The sequence below is a fragment of the Sander lucioperca genome, chromosome 11 (genome assembly GCF_008315115.2).
Source record: "Sander lucioperca isolate FBNREF2018 chromosome 11, SLUC_FBN_1.2, whole genome shotgun sequence".
NCBI lineage: Eukaryota > Metazoa > Chordata > Actinopteri > Perciformes > Percidae > Sander > Sander lucioperca.
Genome location: NC_050183.1, coordinates 38,541,739 through 38,565,490, shown reverse-complemented (window position 1 = coordinate 38,565,490; position 23,752 = coordinate 38,541,739). Strand labels below are relative to the sequence as shown.

The 23,752-nt window shown below is 38.9% G+C and overlaps 2 protein-coding genes and 1 long non-coding RNA gene across 9 annotated transcripts; 2 read left to right on the top strand and 1 right to left on the bottom strand.

Moving 5' to 3' along the window:
* Positions 1 to 2,358: 2,358 nt before the first annotated feature.
* On the top strand, positions 2,359 to 13,902 carry plin3 (perilipin 3). 6 transcript variants are annotated; one of them, XM_031318113.2, is made up of 10 exons: positions 2,384 to 2,523; positions 5,684 to 5,735; positions 6,309 to 6,360; positions 6,465 to 6,554; positions 6,756 to 6,951; positions 8,729 to 8,811; positions 9,327 to 9,558; positions 11,226 to 11,566; positions 12,624 to 12,842; positions 13,179 to 13,902. In XM_031318113.2, exons 4-10 carry the CDS (start codon positions 6,486 to 6,488, stop codon positions 13,317 to 13,319), a joined length of 1,281 nt encoding a protein of 426 aa, XP_031173973.1. In that variant the 5' UTR covers positions 2,384 to 2,523; positions 5,684 to 5,735; positions 6,309 to 6,360; positions 6,465 to 6,485; the 3' UTR covers positions 13,320 to 13,902. The 6 variants fall into 6 exon arrangements, with proteins under 6 accessions (XP_031173975.1, XP_031173976.1, XP_031173973.1 ...); XM_031318116.2 differs by lacking the exon at positions 6,309 to 6,360 and having other exon boundaries at positions 2,383 to 2,523; positions 12,627 to 12,842; XM_031318112.2 differs by lacking the exon at positions 6,309 to 6,360.
* LOC116063246 lies at positions 12,107 to 12,398 on the bottom strand. Its single transcript, XR_004108221.2, has 2 exons — positions 12,359 to 12,398; positions 12,107 to 12,243 (listed from the first exon to the last, which is right to left on the bottom strand). It is a non-coding gene; the product is annotated as an uncharacterized LOC116063246 (long non-coding RNA).
* Positions 13,903 to 14,010: 108 nt separating the features above from the next.
* Positions 14,011 to 22,277, top strand: zgc:77486 (uncharacterized protein LOC405808 homolog). Of its 2 annotated transcripts, none has more exons than XM_031318117.2 (6): positions 14,011 to 14,163; positions 15,294 to 15,493; positions 15,881 to 15,995; positions 17,315 to 17,442; positions 17,539 to 17,646; positions 18,624 to 22,277. In XM_031318117.2, the coding sequence occupies exons 2-6, from the start codon at positions 15,334 to 15,336 to the stop codon at positions 18,770 to 18,772; spliced, it is 660 nt and encodes a 219-aa protein (XP_031173977.1). In that variant the 5' UTR covers positions 14,011 to 14,163; positions 15,294 to 15,333; the 3' UTR covers positions 18,773 to 22,277. The 2 variants fall into 2 exon arrangements, with proteins under 2 accessions (XP_031173977.1, XP_031173979.1); XM_031318119.2 differs by lacking the exon at positions 14,011 to 14,163 and adding an exon at positions 14,435 to 14,554.
* The last annotated feature ends 1,475 nt before the right edge of the window (positions 22,278 to 23,752 follow it).

Sequence of the window (23,752 nt, the reverse complement as noted above, 5' to 3'; positions counted from 1 at the left end):
AAAACAAATCTATATAAATAAGATTGGTGGGTTCTGCTCTCACATCCAGGAAAATCTGGTCAAATTGTCAATTAATTGCTGTTATCATGAAAGGTATGTCTTCAGGCAGGAAAAAGAAAGACAGTGAGGGGGAGAGTGGAGTGATCATTTTACTCTAAGGGATGAGTGATTTTCCTGTTATCTACTAATCTTCAATTACTCAATATCCAGAACAATTTTGGCCTCAATCAACTGATCCAGTGAAGCAGAGTTGTAAGTTAAGCGGGAACAGATGAGTGCCTTCAGGGCACATGTTGCCAACTCTTTTGCAGGAGAGTGTGGTGGCACTGGTATGCATGGATTTGTGTGCGTTTGTTAGTTATAGGCACAAAATGCAGAGGTTAAAATTGCTTGGTCATTCATAAACATATCAAACAATATGAGGGAAAGGAGCCACACAGCTGTGGTCAAGACAACACACCCATTCCCACATCATGCTATTTTCTCTCACACTGACCCGTTTAATCTCACGGCCTCAGTCTGGTGTTACAACATAAACTATTCCTAGCCTGGATTTAAAACAAGGCCAAAAAAAACTACAACAGGTCCTATTCAATGCATTTCTGATAGCAACATTAAAAGTAATCAGTTTCCTTTCTCTGGAGCCTGGTGCAGGTGTTTGGGAAAATACAAAGGGACACATAATGAAAACTGTAATGGCTTAAATAATGAAAATCCTTTCTAAATGAAAAGGGAGAGTTAATAGAGTTCTAGTTGTGATGATACACAGCATCCAGCAGGGGAAATATCTATCCGAGTTTTACAACACAGTATTTTATGTGAGTGCCACACAAAGAAGAAAGGTTATATGAAAATCACATCCCAGACTATGTAATTAGCACATTAATGAATGCAGCAGCTATTGTTTCAGTCTGCCCTCCTTTACCATCCTTGCCTCATTTTTCCTTTTACATATTTAATTCTTATTCTTATATCTCTAATATTTAAAACAAAAAAGACTCTCTGCTCTAAAGTAGTAGTGCATCTGCAGTAAAAAAAAAAAAATCTTAGGGATGTAAATGTGTTGTCTAACTCAGTGTGGGTGAGGCTACAGAAAAAAGTCTAAGTTGACTCAATGGGTAAAGACTGCCCTCTCAGGGTTTACTATGTCAATTGCAGTTAATATGGTTACCTGACTCTCAGCCATCCGGCTTTATATCTATACACAGTATAAGACAGGGGAGGGAAAGGCCCACATTGGCATTTCAGCATCACATGTGATTCACCAGTTATAAGTATTTAATTGTTGTTTACTATGATGTGCACTTAATACATGATTTATAGCACATTGTAATGCAGTTGTAAGCAAATATAAGGACATTTGTTTTTTTATGTTTTTGTCAACAACTTCTTATATGAAGCATCAATAACTGGTGTAGAAACAGTAACCCAATGACTAATAACACAGTTTATAAATGAGTAAGAGTTTCACAAAAGATTCTTAAGTCAAGGTCCACTTACTAGATTTCTTCTGGATCTTTCTTGTAGCATCTCGTTGCATCTTATGGCCTTCATGAGAGGATGGGGTCAGCACATTAACCTGGAGAGTGAAGAGAAAGAATTTATGAATACATCATTAATAAACATAACAATGTGTGTATGTGCAAGTGCTTAGTACCGGTATATGTGCAATTCAAGTATTCAATTTTGCTTCCCATAAGAAACTTGCACTTGCATAATGTGTTTTTTTTTTTTGTTGTTGTTTTTTTTTTTTTACTTTGCATAGTTTCTGTATTTGCAGCGTTTTTCTGTTGCATGTGTCGTTGGGGTTTCTGTATTTTCAGCACGTTTCTCCTGTTGGTGTAGCGCGTTTGCACTGGTCGGCCACCGTACCAATCAGCAAAGCAAGTTCCTACAAACTTAAGTTGAGTAACGTTACAGCGGCTTACGTGCAGTTTAGTGTCCCAAATTATTTCCCAAAAACTGAGTGTCCCAAAGGATGAGGGTCTTATTTGAGACAGGTTAAGATTAGGGGTAGGGTAGGGTTAGGGTAGCACAGCTGGTTTAGCAGGTTCATAATTAATTAAGGACATTGTATGGAGAATTTGGGACAATAAACTGCACGTATACCCGTTACAGCAATAAAAACATAACATGAAAATACCAGGTTTGTTAATTGTGTATGCATTTTGATTTTTATGTGAATTTATTTACATTTATTTTGACCAGATGTGACCTCTTCTTATAATACATCCATGGATATGACAGCTGTGGGCTGTGGCCCATGGATGTATTAAGAGAACTGTGGCCACTGAGCATGGATGTATTATTGCCACTGAGCCACTAACTTTCACTTCCGTGCTTTGATTTAATTGGTTAAAAGTTTATAAGACAATCCCTCACTCCGCCTTTCTGCCCATACTGTGCTTTAGCTCAACAAGTCGAGAGAAAAAGGCCTTGTTGTGGGCTGGACCGGACCGGTTCGTTGACCAACGTTATACTGCAGGTCACAGCAGGACAGAGGAGCAACAGGCTGCCAGTGAGGTCAGTGGCTGATTTGACAGCTGTTTTGTTTTTAAACCAATCCTTAACTTCTCAAAGACGTATTGCTAAGCTAACTAGTACGTTAATTAGCTAACTTACCGTAACGTTTCCTTGGAGGGCTGATAAACCACTAACTATAACTTACTTTGCTCGTTAACGTCGAGGAATGCTTTTGCCCAAAAGTCATGATAAACAAGGAGGATCCGATTAAAAGAGGGTTGTTGTTGTTTGCTGAAGTAACGTTTACAACAAGTCATAGTTTAACATCTGGGGCAAAGTTCATCAACCATTAGCTAACTAGAAGAAATGACAGCTGCTGTGTAGCAGCGCCCCTTTTGAGAAGACACCGTGTTGTGTTCAAAAGCAGGTAAAAGGGGTTCGAAATCATCCACTCAGCAGAATTGACCATTGACCATGTAAGAAGACTGCTGCGGTTAAACCTTATTTTTGCTCCATTCTTTAGAAGCTGGACATTATACCAATGAATGCCAACACAGAGAAGTTTGCATGTGCTTCTCATAATATTGTGCTAAGACAGTGACCACTTATAATGAAGCAATGTCAGCACATAGTTGTTTGTTTCCCTTATCAAATTGTTTAATTTGAGGGATTTTTAGAGGCCTGAAGAAAATTAATTGTCCAATTTTTCACAAGAACACTGTAATACATGTAAGTTTATTTACATTCTATCGTATGTCATCATCTTGTGACCCCTAACCTCCAGGTTGGGCTCTGACTAAATGCTTTTCCGCCCATTCAAACTGATCTGGGATCTGATCTCACTGATCTGGGTCTACACTATTTTACATAAAGCTGAAATATATATTCCACCTTTAAGAACCTAGCTCTTCCCTTCTTTGATTAATTTACTCTTTTTGTTAAGCATGACACATTAGTATGTCTTTCTTTCGTATCTCAATCGGTCAGATCAGGGTATATGCATAGTCTCCTGGATCGAGCATAGCTGTAGGCCTCTTTAACCCAATGACTAGTAGTGATCTCTCTTTTGTGTCAGCTCCAACACTGTCCCTTATGGCATGTGTCTCAACAGTTTCCTGGAGATGTACCAGCTTGTCCATTAATATCAAAGGTCACATTATGTTTCAGCTTCAAAGGGAGTGTAGCAAGCTTTCTCTTTTCTGAAAGGGGATGATGTGGCTCAACGTTGTGAGGATGTGACACAACTTCTTATAATGCAATAGGAGGCCAGATAGCCTTTTTATAAGTGCTTTGCTGGAACCAGTTGTTAGTGAGATGATTATTTCCGAAAGTCTCAAACAGCTTAGTTTGTGTTGCATAACAGCCTTCCTCGTATAAATCTGTACTGTGTCTCTAAAAATTATCTCGGTTTCATCTCAGACTTGATAGCAGGGAGCAATGTGTCAGACTTTGCTTTGTAATAAAGCCAGTGAAGATGCCATCAACTGCCTCTTTTAGAAAACAACACGTTGCTTAACCAAGCTGTTGCAATAAATTGCAATTTGCAATCACGCAGAGTGTGGAACACCACAGGTCATGAAAACACCAGAGAGCATTTTATTCACCCTGACATCTGAAAAGAATCTGTGAAATTAATAGAGTAGTTCTATGTAAAGGTCATCCATGGATGGAGCTGCATGTCTTCAGTGTAGTTTTCTGGATAGTTTCTTCTGTCAGGCGGATGTGTAACATAATCTACCTGAGCATTTACTGCATGTTGGCAACAGGTTACAGCTGGTCAGCTGCACTCCTCACGCTTCTGCGGCATGTTTCCCCAGCAGTATGATCACATAGACCATGTCCTTCTTTGATTCATCTGCCCTATACATCAGATCAATCATGGTTAACAACCAGTGTTCCAATAAATACAGGTGGAGTCCACTTATGTCTCCCTGTGCCATCTGGTAGAACACACAAACAGATGCCGTCCCACATGTTGGGAGCACCGCAGCTATTATCCCTCGTTGCTCTCCTCACTTGCATCTCTTCGTCATGTTTTTTTATTATTATTGATTCATCTGCCAGTTATTTTTCTAATTAATGGTTTGGTCTATAACATGTCAGAAAATAATAAAAAATCACAAGATAACGTCTTGAAGTTGCTTGTTTTTTTTTCTGGCCAACAATCCAAATACCTAAAGATATTCTGTTTGCCATCACATAAGACAAAAAGAAAAGCAGCAAATCCTCATGATTGAGAAGCTTAATTGGAAACCATAATTGGCTTTTTTTTTCTTGACAAATGTTTTAAACAACTAATTGATTAGTTGCAAATAAAAATAAAGATGATTCAATTGACTAATCAGTTACTTGACTTATCGTTTTAGCTCTATGTGAGATATGTAAATATGTGTTTTGGACTGTTTGACTGACCTAACAATTGGACGGGTCAGCATGAGGAACAGGGATGGCCATTTTTTACTATTTTCTGACATTGTATAGTTTAGCTGATTAATCAAGAAAATTAACTAATTAATCAAGAAAATTATCAGCAGATTAATAAAAAAATAAAAATGATTGTTAGTTGCAGTCTTACATTAGGCTACATACAGTACAGTATACCATGATAGAGGATTTTATCCATATCACCCACTCCTAGAAAAGACATTCACCCATGTCCTCCATCCTGTGAGAAGTTGAGCATAATGCTGATTTGAAAATGACATACAATTGCTCATCCTTACTTCAAGAAGAATAGAAACTGAATATATAATGGGACAAATGATTGAATTAATTATGGATTTGTTTGACCCTTTTCTGTGACCCAATTAAGTATTAGATTGAGTTTGTATTTAAGGCAATTACTATAATTCAAGGCATTTTATTTATGGATTAGGGTAGTTTTCACTTAAAGCAATATTTCACTTGAGTAATTCATTTGGCCTAGTTTTTATTTAAAGAATTATTTCTACAATAGTAAATAGCCTACTTACAGTATTGCTCAATATTTCACTTAGGAATTTTCACTTGATATAAATTCTATCTATGCCTATTTTGCCTGCATGCCTTCATGTGATCTTGTGAATAAATCAATCTCCAGCATAGTTAGTAGTCCATAGTTCTTACCCTTTATTCATGGCTTTTTCTTCAGTCTAATCCATAATTTCAAATTAGACCAATTTCTGGATCCCCAGAATTCTTTCTCATAATTTGTTATTTCTATTCTCCTTTTATGTCATAGCAATAATCACATTGAAGCAAGCATCGCCTTGAGGATCACGGATTGTTTCAGGGTACTGTATACACATACTAAGAAGTTGAAGTACTGTATGACGCTAAATCGAAGGAAGAAATTAGTCTTGTTTCTTCCTGTGATGCTGCCATCAAGACTTCTAAAATATGATTTCAACTTGAAATTCCCCTTGACATACAGATTATCATGAAACTGTAGAGTCATGTTTTACTCCTCAGTGGGGATGTCACTAGATCTAGAAGTCAAAATGATAATGTTTAAATGTATAACTCACACATGCGTATATACTTCGCCTTGCTCTACCAAACATTGGCCTCATTAATTACTCTTTCTATAAGCAAATTCTAAATTTTGCCGAGCCTCTGATGTTAAGACGTCATTATTTCAAGATGCTATATAGTTTTTAAAATGCAAAAATATAGCTGTGGGAAGCAAACAAGAAAAAACTAAACTCCAAATATATCATAACTTTCAACTCTGACATAGTGTGGTGACTTAAAGTGTTTGCTTGGCTGCGCCATTTTATTTTTTTAAGTGCAGTTTCATCCTCATTGCATCATAGTGTTGACAAATGAATTTAACATTCTGCCCATATTCTTAAACTGTCTGGCAGAACAGTGATTCCATTTCCACATTCACAAGACATTTCTTCTCTGCAAGATAAAGTATATCAGCCACTTAAACAAAGAATATCAGAGATGTATTTCATCATGCATACCAAGCAATGTGAGGTGAATCTCTGTGTCTGACACTCTATATTCCATGTCAGAGATTGAATCCAGCAGTCGGAATGGCAGACAGCGGGAAGACTAATGAGACTGGAGCTGCAGCAGCACAACCTGCTAATGGAGACCAGCAGGTAAGGAGCACTGTGACCCAAAATGACACATATTACCAAACCGAGGCATATTATGAACTAATTTGACGCTTGATAAGCCACTGTGGGGAATCAATCATTATCCCTTAAACTCTGTGCTGAAAAGAGTTTAACTTTACACAGGCAGTATTGTATTTCACAATTTCTTTTCAATGTCACTAATGGGGGTTTTTTTAATCCTAGAATGTTGTTTCCCGATTGAGCAATTTGCCTCTGGTCAGTTCAGCTTGCGAGGTGGTTTCCAACGCCTACAGTAGCACCAAAGACAGTGTGCCCTTACTAAAGGGAGTGATGGATGCAGCAGAGAGTGGGGTCCGAACCCTGGGAGCAGCTGCGACCACGGGATCCAAGCCTCTTTTGGACATTATAGAACCACAGCGTGAGTTCTTCTCTCTGTGCAGAATATGATGTAATACAGAGATCTTCAACAGGGGGTCCTCAGAGTCACTGCAGGGGGGCCTCCAAATTATTGTTATTTTTTGTTTTGTTGTTTTCTCAAAAATTAAAAAGTCTTTACATGAATCCAACATATTATTAGCAAATATAAATCTCCACTGATGATGGGCTTACTGGCCTATAGGTAACGCTGTCACTAAGGTAGCCATCCACAGATACAGTTAATCCCAAAGGATTCACTGTGCCACATTTATGTTGAGAATTAAAATATTACTTATAAAATCATGCCAACAATTATTATTTTGATAGCTTAGTATTCTATGCACTAAAAAGGTATGTATAAAGGCTTTAGGACACCCTACAAGTTATTGTAGGCCCAGTTTAATATCCAACTTCATTTTATACAATATATATAGTAGGGGGTCCCTGCTCCGTCTCTCTCTCAGTTAAGGGGTCCTTGGCTTAAAAAACGTTGAAGACCCCTGATGTAATATATTTGCAATGGTGGTGTACTATAAAATAATATTGCACATTACAAGTGTGAAACTGATGTCCACTTGTTACCTCTGGGCTAGAATAAAACCAGAATTAAAATAGGTTTCTTCTTCTAACAACCGAATTTCCAAATCTTTTACAGGAGGTGTCCTTTTACCGTTTTTTTTCAATTGCTTAAACACTATTTTGAAAACGGGGACCGTTTTTAAAAAAAAAACTCTACACATAATAAGCACAACCACACACCCAATTAGCAGAACACCTCAGACCCTTAGCAAAATTAAACACTCATGCAAAAACTATACACTAATTTATAAAAAACATATTTTGTTACCATATGAAACACACACGTTACATATGACTTAATTCTGTTTGAACCAGTTATCCACTGCTGTTGCTAACCTAAATCACTTTTACCAATTCTACTTCTTAGTGATTAGAGTACTGTAAATGAAGTACACAGAGAAAGTGCAAATATACAATAAGTTCACCAAACACTACACCAGACCAATGCTGCAGACTGAGGAAAATATAATATATTTCACTCCATATACCCAAATCAGTCAACATGGAGAATCATAACAATGTCCCAGTTTTCATGCTACAGTACTACAATAGTGTGCATAACACTGTTAGCTCAGCAAACAACAGACAAACATAAAATACTGTATCCAGTACAGGTTACAATTACAGTGTAAAAAAAAAAAATCTACAAACAACTGAAAATATAGTACAGAAAATACTAGAATTACCTGCTGCATTTTTATAGTGCCTAAACCTGATTGGTGTGTCTATAATTAAGCAATCACGTGTTTACGCACCCGATGGCTGTGTTTCACAGATTGGCTCATAGGTGTGGTCATTTGACAGTCAGTGCTTTGGAATTGCAAGGAAGTGACATCATGATATACTTCTGTGTCTAATGTATACAAGTGTGTTTAGTGTTTTGCAAATCACTGTGTGTATTGTTTTGCAAAAAGTGTGAGGCTGACGTTGTGCTTACTGTATAGTGGTGCACATCTGGGCCAATATTTTGCTCCTTGAGTGTAAGGTGTTGATAATTGTGTAATACTTTTGATTTCAGTGTGTAAGCAATCGGCAAAAACTGTAAACCCTTTCAATTCTGGTAAACCTAAAACAACCCTTTTTGTCCCTTGGTATTACTTCCCACTGATCGAGTTAGCAGAGGATTCTTTTGATTTTAAGAACATGTAATCTTGTTCCTCTTAAATTATTAGTGAATTTCTGTTATGTATTTGTTTCAGTTGCTACAGTAAATGAGTACGCCTTGAAAGGACTGGGTAAGATGGAAGAGAAGCTGCCGATTCTTCACCAACCAGCGGACGAGGTCTGATAGAAATAATGCAGTCAAGAAATACCTTTTTACTGTGCATTTGCATTTATTAATGATCTCTTTATCACACTAGGTTGTTTTACAGAGTAACAGCCCATATATTATAACATGTTTAATAACTTACACATTCATGTGTCAAGACACTTCAAACATCACTCTGTTATTAACTAGCCTTCTAAATAAGTCCACAAGGTGAATTACACTCCAGATAACCATAGCAACAGCGCTTACACTTACACAATATGTGAATAGTTACTGTTAAAAAAAATAAATAATAAATAACACACACTGGAAAAAAAAAAAGATAATTTGACCACAGTCTCATTTTTCCTTTTATATGGCCATGGTATAAGTGGGATAAAACACTCAGGATGTCCTCACTTTACTCTGTTAACTGCTCCTTGTAGGTTAAATTGTCTCAAATGTCATATGAGAGCTATGTAGAAATTGCATAATAGCACCACCATTTCTCTCCAAGCATGACTCATAATCTGCTCATTCTTTCTCAGGTGGTGTCGGACACAGTAGGTATGGTGTACCAGTCGGTGGCAGGGGCCAAAGATGCTGTGGTGGGGGCTGTGATGGGCGGTGTCGGGCTGACCTGGGCAGCGGTCAGCGGAGGTATCTTCACGGCCATGGGCACCAGGATGGGCCAGATGGTCAGCAGTGGGATGGGCCTGGCCCTGAGCCAATCCGAGGTCTGGGTTGACCAGAATCTACCGCTCACTGAGAGGGAGCTGGGTCAGTAGCTATCCTCCTCGATGTGTAAAGCATAATCAGTCCATAAAAACCAGGGGAGGTGATAAACCCATATGGCTACTGCTGAGGTATAGACAGGTGTGTTTTGACAGTTGGATCAAATGAAGCTGAAACAAGGCTGCAGTTGGAATTAATTAATTATGCTTCATAAATAATGCTGATGGAAACAAAACTTTAATAGTAACAAAGCACTTTTAAATTTGATTTAGTTGGTTTTCTGGAAATCAGTGGGAATTATTCCAACCCTATGTTTTGAATTTTGGAGGTGGGGCTGTTGTTTACATTCGGATCACAGAATGTATCTTTTAATATATTTCATAAAAACAAAAACGATTACTTTCATTCCTTAATTTGCCATTCGAGATGTGCTATACCACCTTAATCAGATTTTTGGCCCTTTTTTTATACTTTTTACATTTGCACTTGCAATCAAAATATAAATAGGAAAGAATAGTATTTAGTTCTACACTGGCATATGCAAAGCACATGGCAGTGGTATTACATCTACTTTCAGTTCATCATTAATAATGCTACAGTTTTGCTTTAAAGAGGAACATTTTAAAGTTTAAGCACAATGATTAGCCTAACATTACTGCCATTTACTGAAAATTAATTTATTCCATAATTAATATGTGTGAATGATGGCATTTGCTCTATTTGCCATTTACTATGAGAGTCAGTAGCCAACATTGTGTCCTTGCTTCACTGAACTACGTATATATCACACAGCAAATTTGATGAGACTGTCCAAATGAATTATTATTATTATTATAAATTCAACACAAGGTAATGTGGCGAGATAGGCTGATAGTGATAAAACTGTTAAATTCTACCACAGTGAATGGGTCTGAACACATGAATGGTCAATGCTATTCATAGAGAGGGAGGCATTCCAGTGAACTTCCCCTCTGTTAACTTGGCCCATAAAGCACCTACAATTTCCAACACTCACAGCTTTGACACCTGCTACTGTGATGTCATGTTATCATGACAACCTGCCATAATCCAATATAGCAGTGGCCATCCTCTTCATGGATATGAAAAAGATGCAATTGCAACTGTTATCAGCAGCAAAGTGCCCATAATATCAGTACTCAGGGGATTTTGGATTTGTTCAGTGGTTACTGTGGCTTTTAACAGAGGCACAGAGAGGAGACAGTGTCACTCTGCATATCGCTTAGCTTCCACAGACAGATGACCGTTGGGAGTGAGGTGCCTCTCAAGTCTTTTTGTCTCTCTTGAGCAGATGTGCTTTAACCCTGTCAGAGTCAAGTAGTCCAACTTGGAATAGATGCACCAGTTAGCACAGTAGGAGGGAGCCAGTCACTAAAAACAACCACCAGCCCATGCCATTAAGAATGTACATATACTGAGTTCCTCCAGTGTGTGTCTTGACAAAGCAGTTAAAACTAAAAGACATAAGGAGAGATTAATAATGGCTGGTGTATTGTTTTTTTGGATTATCCTTTTTCAAGAGTTGGCAAAATTGTATATTTATAACATTATACATTATACATTATATTATATAACAGTATTATAATCCCACCTTTGTGCTCGTACCAAAATATTTAATGCCATATTTAAATTTCTACAACACAAAAACATCTCTTTTGAATACATATGATATGATTAATAATATTCTCTCTCAGCTGCTGTGGCTGAACCTGTCACCAGTGAGGTGACTACCCCGTCGGCAAGCCCCAGCTACTTTGTCCGCTTGGGGAAACTCTCTGCAAAAATACAGGAGCGAGCCCTGCAGCAGTCCCTGGTCCGTGCCCGACATGCCAGGGATGCCACCTATACTACAGTGGCTCAGATTACCAGTACTCTGGACCTGCTAGAGAGCGCCCGTACCAGTATGGGTACCGCCAGTAACCAGATAGGAGGAGCCTCCGAGCAGCTGCTGCAGCGCTGGACAGAGTGGAAGCAGAAGCAGGCTGGAGCTGGACAGACTGAGTCAGAGCCAGATGGGACCAGAGATGAGGCTGAGGTCAGGGCTGAAGCATTTGGGAATTGACTTAATGGGTTCTAACCAGATTATGTTTGCATTTGACAGCATTTACAATGTACAGTATGTACTGCACATATGCAGCATGTATACTCCAAAGTGACTTGGAATACCACTTAAACAAATGAAAGAAATATTAGAGCATGACAGGGATAACAACAAAACAAGAGTGCTGAAATTAGCAATAAAGCTGAGTTGTATTTTAGAGGCTGACATTTTATTGTAATGCTCCCTCAAACGCAGACTGATCTCACAAAGTGGCGTGTGTATGACACGCCAATTCGTATGCCGTTTTTGCGTGTTATAAAGACGCATAATCGTTTTTTAGCGTGTTTATCAACACCGTTTGACCTCCATTGACCTACATTACATGTGAATTATCGCCGTAGCGAGTAGTATGAAAGGACGGCGGTTGGTTGGGGTGGCGGATGGGTAAAACACAGGACTTTCACTCAGAAGGGCCGAGTTTGCGTCCCACGTGTGGCATTTGTCAACCTTTTTTTTTTTTTTTTTTTTTTTTAATAACGCCTTCCCCAATGTTCTTTTCCTAAACCCAACCGTTTATTGTTTCCCTAAGCGCGTGACGTTGGTCATCGTCATGTTTTTGTCGTTTTTTAGTGTTACTAAAGCCTTTCCCAATGTTCTTTCCCTAAACCCAACTTTTTTTTTTTCTTTTTTTACATGCGTGTGACGTTGTTCTCGTGATTGCACGGCACGTGGCAACGCCATGTGGTGTGTATGTTTACATCCGCTGTATACAGCGTAGACATACACGTGGATAGCTCAAAATGCGTACAGATAACACGCCATTTGGCTTTAGGAAAGTGGCATGTATGTTTACGCAAAGTCATGATGCCATGTTGCACAAATGTACGTGGAGTAGGAGGGATACATTGTGTCATCAGGATTGGGATGGGGAAACTACCTTGGCCAATGGAAAGGAAGGCAATTGGGAGGAATTGATATGTTACAGCTATATTTTTTAATATGCTAATGTTCATCATTTGTCTCCATTTTCATTTCCACATTCTGTTCACAGCAGCTGGAATGGCGAGTCCTCTCCATGGTGCATGGTCTGAGTGATCAGCTGAGGTCAGCATGCTCCAATGTGGTGTCAAGCGCTCAGGGTCTGCCAGGTGCAGTCCAGGACCAGCTTACCAGCGCAAGGCGATCAGCAGAAGAACTGCACTCCTCTCTGGGGAACACCAGCACTATCACACCCCTCCTTCTGGAGCGCAGCCGTCACCATCTGATCCAAGTACTAATTGCACCACTTTGTCTTTGTTTTGCTGCATCAGCGTGGCTAAATTACATTTTTTTTTTTCAATGCCATCACTTACCACATGTAGTCCTTCCATTACCTTTATATTGGTGCTTGAAATTCCTGCATACTTTTCATAAACAAACATCCATTATCAGGGGTGTCTGCTCATTCAGATGCATTTATGAAACTAGGACAGTCAAGCTAATGTTGTGATTAGTAATGTACTACAAATAGAAAACCTCAGTATTTCCTCCCCACAATAAGCTTAGCATATTTTTAAGCATTTGTTTTGATTATGTTGTAGTGACACTAGTTTGTTATTGTTCCCAGGTTCAGCAGTCTCTGGATGGTGTAATGGAATATCTTCTACACAATACACCACTCAACTGGCTGGTGGGACCTTTTGCTCCTCAGGTCACTGAGAAGGTGGAGGGAGATGTGTTGATGAAGCAGAGCGGACCGCACAACTAGAGAAAACGGTTGTGTTTCTCCATGAGTTAATCAATGTGGTGACAGAAGACCGGTGTTTACTGTAGATGGACCATTTAAAAAAAAAAAAACATATCTATCTGCTTGCTTTAATGACAGAGGCCTTAAATTCATGTAGTCATGTTTTTTTTTCATGATGATGCACTACATTTTTATTAGTTAATGACACTACATTTGTGATGTAGAAGTTAATGGAATTTAATCATGACTGAAAGCTCTGACCTGTTGCTGTAGAGAATTTAGATACTTGTGCACTTTTTTTTTAATTTATCCAAAAAGATGTAAGCATTTTTACATTTGTTTAAGATTAATCTATGTATGTGCCCATACTGATGTTTCAAAGACTTTTGATAGTGCCTAAAATAAAATAAATAAAACAAATAAATATAAAATAAAACCGATATACAAATGTAATGATATGTTGAGTTCATAGTGTGTTTATAGTGTATTCATTTGTTTTTTTAGATTTGCAGTATTAATTTCAGTGTTTTGTGTCTGAACCTTGATGCCTATATGGAAGCAGCTAATAAACTGTCAATAAAAAAAAAAATGACACAGCACAGTGTTGGGGTCTCGTTTGAATACATTTCTAAAAGTGTTATTTCGGAGTGGTTTTGTTGTCATGGTGTTTGTGGTGGGGTGCTGGACTTTGCTATGTTGGCCTGACTGACTGAAGGCTGAATCGATGCTGAGGATGACGTCATGGTCGTTGTTTCGAATGTCGGGAGGTAGCGCTGGGTAGGAGGCCGCGAGCTCTGCTGGGGACACAATTTATACAAATCTGAAGCCCAAGGTCGTCGACAGCCCCCGGTACCTTGTATTTCAGGTACTTTCTTCATCCTACACCGCAATGAGAGACTCTCGCTGTGCGGAACTGATTTAAAACCAGCTAGGACACTGTCGGCAAGCGCACTGTTTTTGGGCTGGCTGATTATGCTAGCAGGTCAGCTAACGCTAGCCTGCTAACACTTGCGTTTATTCGATTTAAAACACACTATTTGTTTACAGTCTGTCGCTAAGGGCGCTGTACTTTTAATTTTTTATTTGAGTTTCATCATGATGGTAGGCTACCAAGCGAGTTGTATTCTTCTCTTTGTATTTGTATTCACGTCCAGCGAGGCTGTTTGCTAATGTTACAGTGTTTGCTTTGAGCTATGCAAGCATAGATAGGACGCCAATTGTTTTCTGCTGCGGACAAACTCAAACTGGGGTCAGCTGTAAGTTGTTTAGCTTGACTAAGCAACGTAGCGTTAATGTTTGCCCGGTCATCGCTTGATTTTAGGATTTCGTTAAAGTTTTCTGGGTGGTTTTGTGTAGACATGTCTTCAGCTTTTGTTTCTTTTTTTGGTAACTTTGTCCTGACAAAACATATCTTGCTGTGCGGCGGAAGAAAGCATAAACTAACGTTAGCTGAGCTAGCTTGTGTTTTCGCAGACTGTAACCTTATTTGCCTTTTTTCAGTGGAACTGAGCACGTCTCTTTGTACCTTTGTTTTCATTGATGTGCACAATGCCATAGCGTGCTACTTTCAAAACTCCTGGCGCATTGCCCAACAATGTTGCAGGAGGAGCATTACATTATTAAGTGATCATTTTTATTTTGTGTTTATTTGCTGTAGTGTTTTGCCATTAATGTCTGAGATTATTTTTTGTCTTTCATGTTAATTTAGAAACATTGACTAAATTCTCTGTTAAGTGTGATAAGTCTTTTAAGACTTGTTGGTGTTGGACTTAATTTTGGTTTGAAGGTATGAACCTGTTTGATAAACCTTAATTACAGCGGTAATGAATAGGTCATAACCCCTTAGCTCCCAAAGTTACTCACATTTTCTTCAACTCCACTCTCATGCTCCAATGCCAGTCTCCAAACTCTTTTAGCTCCAAAAAATATGAATAACCATGTAATCAAATAGGGACTGCTAATCATTTTGACTAACTTCTGCAACCCCATTTTCAGGAATATCCTCTCCCATCCCCCTTGCCCCCTCTGTCAGAGCATGGCTCAGGAGACCAATCAGACGCAGGTGCCAATGCTTTGCACTATGGGATGTGGTTTCTATGGTAACCCCCGCACCAACGGCATGTGCTCGGTCTGCTACAAGGAACACCTGCAGAGACAACAGGGAGGGGGGCGATCCAGCCCGCCAGGAGAGAAAGGTAGGAAGATGGGAGAGACATGACCTATAAAAAATCAGGGGCGTGCTAGATTTGGGTCTGCTAGGTGGGAAAGCCAGGAACTTGGAATACAGGGTCAGTCCAAAACAAACTGGACAGTCATTAGAGGCACTTGATTTGCTAAAAGGGGTTGGAGAACAGAGGTAGCAGTAGCTGCCTACGCTATGGCATCAGCAAAGCAAGAGAGTGACATCTCCCCATCTGTTGTTTCACATTAACTCAAAACACATCTGATCATGTTAGACAAACACGGGCAATGAATGGCTTTTACTAAGATACTTGGAAACAAATGGAAAGTCATCCATGTTCAGGGCCGAAACAACAGGTTCTGTGTTGTTGGTGCCATCACACTGTTCTGTCCCCACCCAGCTGCTACATCACCGGCAGGATCGGCGGGCTCAGCTGGTGTGACTGTGGAGAGTAGTACAACCTCAGAGCCCAGTACAGAGGTGGCAGGAACCCCACCTGAGGAACAAACGAGCAGGTACGTTGACTGACAGATGGGAAGGAGTCCTCAAACTATAAATAACAGTAAATCGGTACTGTTATGTATTTCGTCTGGATGGCTAGTCATTGGGTAGTACTAACCATTGCTTGCTTTGTGTTGTTTGTTTTGCCATTTTTGTACCCAGTCTTGTGATATTTTTGGAGGGTTTTAAGTATAAGCACTTTTTTTTTTTTTTTCCTAACGGTTAACAAAGGCAGTTAGGCAGAATAAAAAGAACCATAGAGGTCTGTTGTTTAAAGTTGACACTAAAAGAAAGAGCTGAAGACTAATGTTCTGTGTTTTAAAGACTTGCTTGAGGGCCTGTTCTTAAAACTGCTGCATAATGTTGATTATTTGTTGCAGGCCTCGTTTATTTTCTGTAATTAAGCCTTTTGTAAGAGCTCTTGTATGGTTTGCTTTAGGTATGCCAATAAATAATTCTTTGTGAATTTTCAAATATATTGTGTGATTGGTGAGAAAAGCATTTGAAGATGAAGATGATGTCTTGGAGTTCCATAAGGCTGTTTTTATATATAGTTTAAACATACTTTTCTGTTGCTGTTTTGTTATAGATGTAACTGTCATTTGCTGGAAAGAAACCAAACAAATAAGGTCAATTAGACCAGGGTAGATAGAAGAGAAAGAAAATCAGATAGACGACTATTGAATTTAATATTTGTGCAGTAACTGTATTGTATTATCATAAGACCAATGCCTACATTACGAAGTGTCCTGGAAAATACAGATTACCAACATTATTATGAACCAAGTTATCAGATAAGTTGTTCCTGTAATGGGTTTATTTATTAAACACTGTCTACAGAGAAATCCAAACATTTGTTTCCAGGGTGATGAAATTCAGGAGTTATCAGGATGGATTTGCATGTGATCTTTCTGCATAATGTAATCATGGACAGTTTTGCTGTGTCCTGTATGTACGCGCTGTCCCGCTTCTTGCATGCCCTGCCTGTCTGTAGCTGCTTGTGTCTTGTCAAGTTGATAGCGATAGCTCTTCAAAGGCATTTCCCAAAGTAGTTTACAGGGAGCGTGCTGAAACAGATCCAATAAAGTTGTAGTCAGTCACCACACAAAATGAATGCAGCCAAAAACAAGAATAAAACAGATTCAAAATGGCAAAAATGTGAATGGACAAACCTTTTTAAACTTTGTTTGTTTTGTGTTCACTCCATTTTCCCATAAATGCCTTTTTATAAGTCATTCTGGGTGGCAACAAGAGTTGTTTGAATTCAGTTTTTGAATTAGAATGTAATTAATCTGTTGTCTGAAATCTTTTGTGTTTGTTGTTGTGGTGTCAGTCCCAGCTCTCCCAGCCCAGTAACTCAACAGATGACCGCTATGAGCATCTCCCAGGATTCGGGAGCTGTAGACTCTGATCGAGCGGAGGCTGAGGAGGGAGAAGAGGAGGGTACTAGCAGCAGCTCAGGTGAACATCGCAGAAATCAGGGGCAGCTTATTTTTGAACAAGTACCGATTGTTTTGTGACCATTGTGCTTTTTGGTGTGTTTTTCCCCCTCACCAGAGCCAGTAGGGGAAGCAGCACAGGCTTTGTCTGATAATGACCAAACTCCAGATAAAAACAAGAAAAAGAACCGCTGCTTTTCTTGCCGGAAGAAAGTAGGCCTCACTGGTAAGGAAGAGAAGAATTTTGCACACATTCATACTGAGTAGAGATGGTTTAGATGTTCATGAGTCATAAACCTTGTCAATAAGCAGTCAAGGAGATGACACCGTTTGTGAACTCAGTCCCTTGAACTTCTACAAGACAATGTGCTTTTGTTTTTTGGGGAGGGGGGGTTATCAAGAATCTGGCTACTGAGAAAGAAGAGTCATCTTACTTCTGATTTCGATGCTGCTGATCAAATACTTCCTGCCTTTCAGTGTCTCACAAACACAATAGATAACAGTTGGGGAGGTTTTGAAATATGTGCCACGTCATATGCGAGCTTTGACTCCAGCATGGTAATTTAGTCATGTTGCTTCTACCTAAAAAGCATCACTAACATTGACTAAAAAGCCTGTAATTCCAAGATCACAAGAACAAGATCCATCTCCCTGTCAGTGTTAGTGTAATGTTTTTTTTCTTGCTACGGAGAGCAACATACTGCAGGTTAGTGGTGCATTCCACAGTCCAAGGCATTTCACAGCGTACTGCTGGCCTCCACCTTTTGGTCAAAATGTATTACCTCAAAGGAGGCTTCAGTCGCCATTTTGCTGTCGAATAGTGAATTTTTATTTTATGCATGATCCCTGAACAAAAACTATTTGAAAATGTGTCTGATAATAGTAGTACCCTCAGGGTAGAGTCAAATTCTGAGCTGAGTTGCTGACCTTTAATTATGTTCTGTTTTACTCTGTTTAAGGGGCATTTTTGTGCAATATTTTAAATATTCTAAAATATGCCCAGTTTAAAAGCAGTTAAAGATCAAATATACTCTGGTGTTGATCAACTGATATGAACCTTTCAACCCATAGAGGTCAGTGCAGCAGTGCTTCCTATTCCTTGTCCTCCATACAAGAATTTGTTTGCAAACTCTTCAAATGTGCAGCGATGTCTGTAATAAAGCGTTTATGTTGACTGACCATGTTTGCTTCTCTTTGCCGAAGGTTTTGACTGTCGCTGCGGGAACCTGTTCTGTGCCATTCACCGTTATTCTGACAAACACGACTGTCCCTATGATTACCGGAGTGCAGCTGCTGCCCGCATACGCAAGGAGAACCCCATCGTGGTGGCTGAGAAAATTCAGAAGTTATGAGGACTGAGTGCAAAAAAAAAAAAAAGTCTCTGACTTTGTGAATTTGAACAATGGCAACTTGGATGAAAACACCTGATATCATGGCTTCATTTGTTCATGGTAGACTAAGACAGGCGGGGTGGGGTGGTGAGGTTGCAGCCACTGTCCAGACGCTTCCCTTACTAGCATCTCCCTCTCTCTCCACTAGTGAGTGAGTGAGTGTGTGTGTGTGTGTGTGAGTGAGTGAGTGTGTGTGTGTGTGTGTGTGTGTGTGGGGGGGGTCAGGGAGAGAGCCATAGGGGCCTGGTTGACATTAGTGTGGCTGTGGGAAGGGAAGACCTTTGATTTTACCCCTTTTTGTTTGGGGGATCGTGTTTTTTTTGTTTTTTTTATACAATCCCTGTAAGGCTGTTGAAATGAGACGGGTAAGCTGTTGAGGAATGTGTCGCAGCCTGGTTAATGACACAGAGGTCAATTTAAGAAGGTCTAACAAGTTTAAAAAAAAAAAAAAAAAAACCTAACTGGGAGATTTCATGTATCTGCAAGACCTTTTAAGGGCTTTTAGAATATACATTTTTTTTCCTCCCCGACTGAAAATGATGTCAACTTCTTGTCAAATTGGCAGATTTTTTTTTCTCCTTCCCACCTCCTCTTACCTTTTCTCTATTGGTCACCATATGTTGAACTCCCAAGTCTCAGCATTTTCCAGAAACGTTTCTCTTTGATATATTGACTTATCATACTGATATTGGGTGCATGAACAGTTATTGGACGGGAAAGGTAGGGGAGGGCAAGGGTAGGGGGAACTGAGAACCTTGACTTAACCGAGTGATTGAATTCTGTTTTTTTTTTTTTTTTCGTTTTTTTTCTGTTTTAATGAGCGTATGACATCAGAAGATCTATATTAATATATTGTAGTTAGCTTGAATTGTGTGATTGCATTCTATTTATTTTTTATCGTTTGGTTGGTCTGTGCTGGAGGATTGGCAGCATGTGTCAGCAAATCATTAAGGTTTGCACTTAACCTTTTCAATTATATTTAGGTAATTCCATCTTGATTATATAACCATTGAATAAAAGATACACAAGCTCTGACATGATAAGAGTAGAGTCCAGTTAAGCCGCCGTTACAGTTACAATCGTGCAGTAAAATGTCCATAGTTTTGGATTTTGGAAACAAAGCACAACAAAGTGTGTCAACTGCAGAGCACAAAATAATGTGCCACACCTACTCAGTTTTGTTCAGCATCTGGGTCATTTGCAGTTTATATTTGATCTGTATAGCAGGCTCGCTGAACAAATTGCCTGATTGATGAGACGTTCTGTTTTCCCTTTTCTGTTCTATGGAGTCAGAGTGAAGCTCCCTGTTTCTCTAACCACCAGCAGACCACTGACACATGCTGAATGAAAACTGACCTGGGTCGCAGTGACTCTACACATTGACACACCTTCTGCTCTGCTAAAGTAAGGGTTGTCGCAGTGCTACGGAGTTGCGTGCTGTGCTTTTTACAATGTGCTCAGATTCAGACGAGTCCTTGCTACGAAGATCGCCTCTAGCTAGCTTCTTCTAGGAAGATCAATCTTACCTGCATGTGTGCAGTCCAACAAATGAGTTACTGTTTGGTAACCGTTTGAAATGAAGCTAGAATGTTCAAAAAAGCCACACAGCAGTAGCACAATGCATGGCTAGAACCCTAAGGTTCAAGTTAACAGGACTCTACTTTAAAAAAATGTTCTTCCAAATGTAAATACCATATGGCTCCTATTCATATAGTATAATCTTAATGTAGATTTTTGCCAAGTAATAAAGGTGGGGGACTAAGGCGAAGAATAGTACTATGTGTATAAAAGTGCTTTTCATAATTATCCCAAAAAATGAATGTGCCACAAATGGCACTTTTTTTTTTTTGTTGTTGTTTTTTTTCCCCCCATCTTTTTATTTACAAGTTATTAACCACATCATCTGCCCATGTAATGTCCAAAGTATGTTTAGTAGTTGGCTCTACCATGAGTATCTCCTACAGGCCATGTGGCTTCTATTCTACGATACTAGTCCGATTGTTAACAAGCCCCTTAAGCTTTATTTACCTTGTGGAATTACACAGTATCCCAGTCCATGCTTTTATCCCGTTACTGAAGTCTATTCATAGCTTAGCGAAAGTTAAAAAGGCCTCTTGTGAGGAGCAGAGGGGCATTTGAGGTTTCATCTTTTGATTATCAAAAGCTTTCCTTGTAAATGTTGCTTGATCTTGATCATATAATATTTATGAAAGAGCTGTAGAAAAGTTGCAAGGAATTCGTGGAGTGTGTATTTTTAAAATAAGCCAATGCAGAATGTATTGGACATGAATGACTTTTTCCTTCTGTATACACAGAATATCACGTTGGACCTGGTTGTGTTTAGTTCTGGCTCCTTTTATTGGAAAATTGGCCTTCATCATAATTCCTGTTAAAATCCTAGTGTGGGTGATGGACATGTAAATAGCTTTGTGACTAGGCGTGCCAACACCGAGAGTATTTACCCAGGATAAGTTGGGCATCTCAAGCCCCTGACTGTGATTTAATTACCACTGGTGGAAACTTGAAATTCAGAAGGAGTTTTTAAATATTGTCGTATTCAGGTGGTTGGAGCAGCTCTGCAAGTTCGATGTTCCCTAAGGTGTATCTTATATATTCAGAGTATTCAAGCTTGCCTGCTGGGTTGACCATTACAAAATATTGTCACCTACAAAATGCTTTGTTTTCCTTTACAGATTGAAAGTCCTTTCAGAGTAAAAGTCCTTAACTGGGGATGATTGTTCAGGTGTGTAAACCGTGAACTCACGATCTACACACATTTGTTTTCTATTGACTGCTCATATCAAACCCCCACCCCCTATTTTCATAATAAACATGGGCAGTTTGAATGTAAACCACCATAATTCACATAATCAGCTGCAATGTCATTTATCAAACTACTTGGCTCTGATATTGACTATGTTTTTGGGTGAAAGCCCATTTCCCTTCCATGTAGTTAGTAGGGACATTTGGATCACATATTGTTTTGACTGTTTGTGATGAAGAACTTGGCACCAGCAATTAGGGCAACCAAACCGAAATAATCTAGATATAATCAGTACATATACGTTTTTCTTCCTTCTGTTGTGTTGCTTCTGTAGAGTTTTGATGTCTTCAATCCCATATTCAGCACAACCTTTCATAATCAATGTCTTCATCATGCGAGGGTTTTGAGTGATGATAATGATGAACCTGTCCATTGTGATGAGTCTGGTTGAAATTGAGTTTTACTGCAGAAGTAAAGACAAATGACGATGACTTGATTCATTCTGTCTTTTCAAGATGAGCTTGAGGGACAGCAAATGAAATCTACAATGTTCACAGAGCTGTAGTTCTTGTTCCTTGGCACTCCAGTCCCCCAGAAACACCACCAGATATCTTTTTTTATTTTGTTTTTCTTTAAAGATTTAGGATTGTATGATGTGTAAGAGTAAGTATAAAACAATAAATTCACAAAGTTTATTTTAAATTATACTTGTCTTTTGTATTTATATATTTTAATGTTAAAGTGTTCTAGAAAATAAATGATTTATTCTCTTAAATGTTTTATAAAAACAATTTATATGTTTAGTGGTATATAAGCATTCATGACTTCTTTGCTGCCCCAGACCAGTCATGCTGTGGCCCCACAGCTTTGTACTTATATAATATATATTGTTTTCAAATACAAAGCAAAACACGTTAGGCATAAATGGTACCACACAATGCATGATGTAAGAGGAATTGCCACAGAGCCATTTAACTGTACTGAATGAAACACTTCGTCACAAGATCAGGAATACATACTAGAATAATTTGACCAATCGCATATCTTTTACACCAAAACATGGCAATAACTTGTCTTCACATGTCACCATACAAGACCTGAAAAGTGATTGAATGTTGTGTGCAAGTGTGGGGAAAATAAAAACAGTATATCCAGTGATGATGACCTTTGGAAACTCACCAACCAAGATTCACCGGTGTTTTACACCTTTGTATACCCCTTTATGTCAATTTCCTCTCATATCGTTCGCTGCAATAGTGTGATTCATTTATTCATAGTACAATCATTAAAGCCCATGGACACCCATGGTCCACCCACTGTCCAGACACTTATCTTTCTAGAAATACACATTGCTGTTGAATTTTTTTTTAATTATGTAAGCATCCACAAATTAAACCTGACAGATATCTCAGAACCTGGGCAAATAAAAACCAAATCTATGGCAGTATCTGGAAAGATGAGATCTGGAGCACACAATTATACTATAATTGTGTGCTCCAGATCTCAAAATGTTAGCTTTTGATAGTGTGCAGCAACTAACATTTTGACAAAGTATGTCTTTGTCTTATCATCAGAGTAAGTTAACGTAAAGACTGATGAATCTTTCCAGATCCTGCCTCAGTTGTCCTGTCTGTTGAGACATCGGTTTGAGCTTTGAGTTGGCTGATTACCCTAAAACTAAAACTATCTGCATGGCTAGATGGCTTATGTAATTTGGGTGGCCTGACCTTTTCACCTAAAAAGAGGTCTATTCAGATTCAGAATAATGAAAAACACCTGTGTGTGTGAGGTGAGTGGGCCTGTAACAAAGTGGCCTATTTCTTGTGGCCATAAGTGGGCTTCATAATAAACAAGCTGGAAGGCTGACGTGCAGTTCTCTGTAGTAAAGGTGGTTCTTGTGCCAGCAGAGCTTCCTCCTCAAAAAATTGGTGTGTGTGTGTCATGTATTCCCGTCATGTATCATTTTATTAATGCATCTTGTTCTTTGTTAAAAACAAATACATTAATTAATTACAATAAGCTCCCACCAACTTGAATGAATCATTCGTCTAGTCACCAATCATAGACTGTATATAAAGAGTCACCAATACAAAGTAAATGTGATAATGGATACTGTGCTATTTTTTTTTTGCAAATGAACAATTAAGTTCAAGTATGTCATCTTTTACAACTGTTTC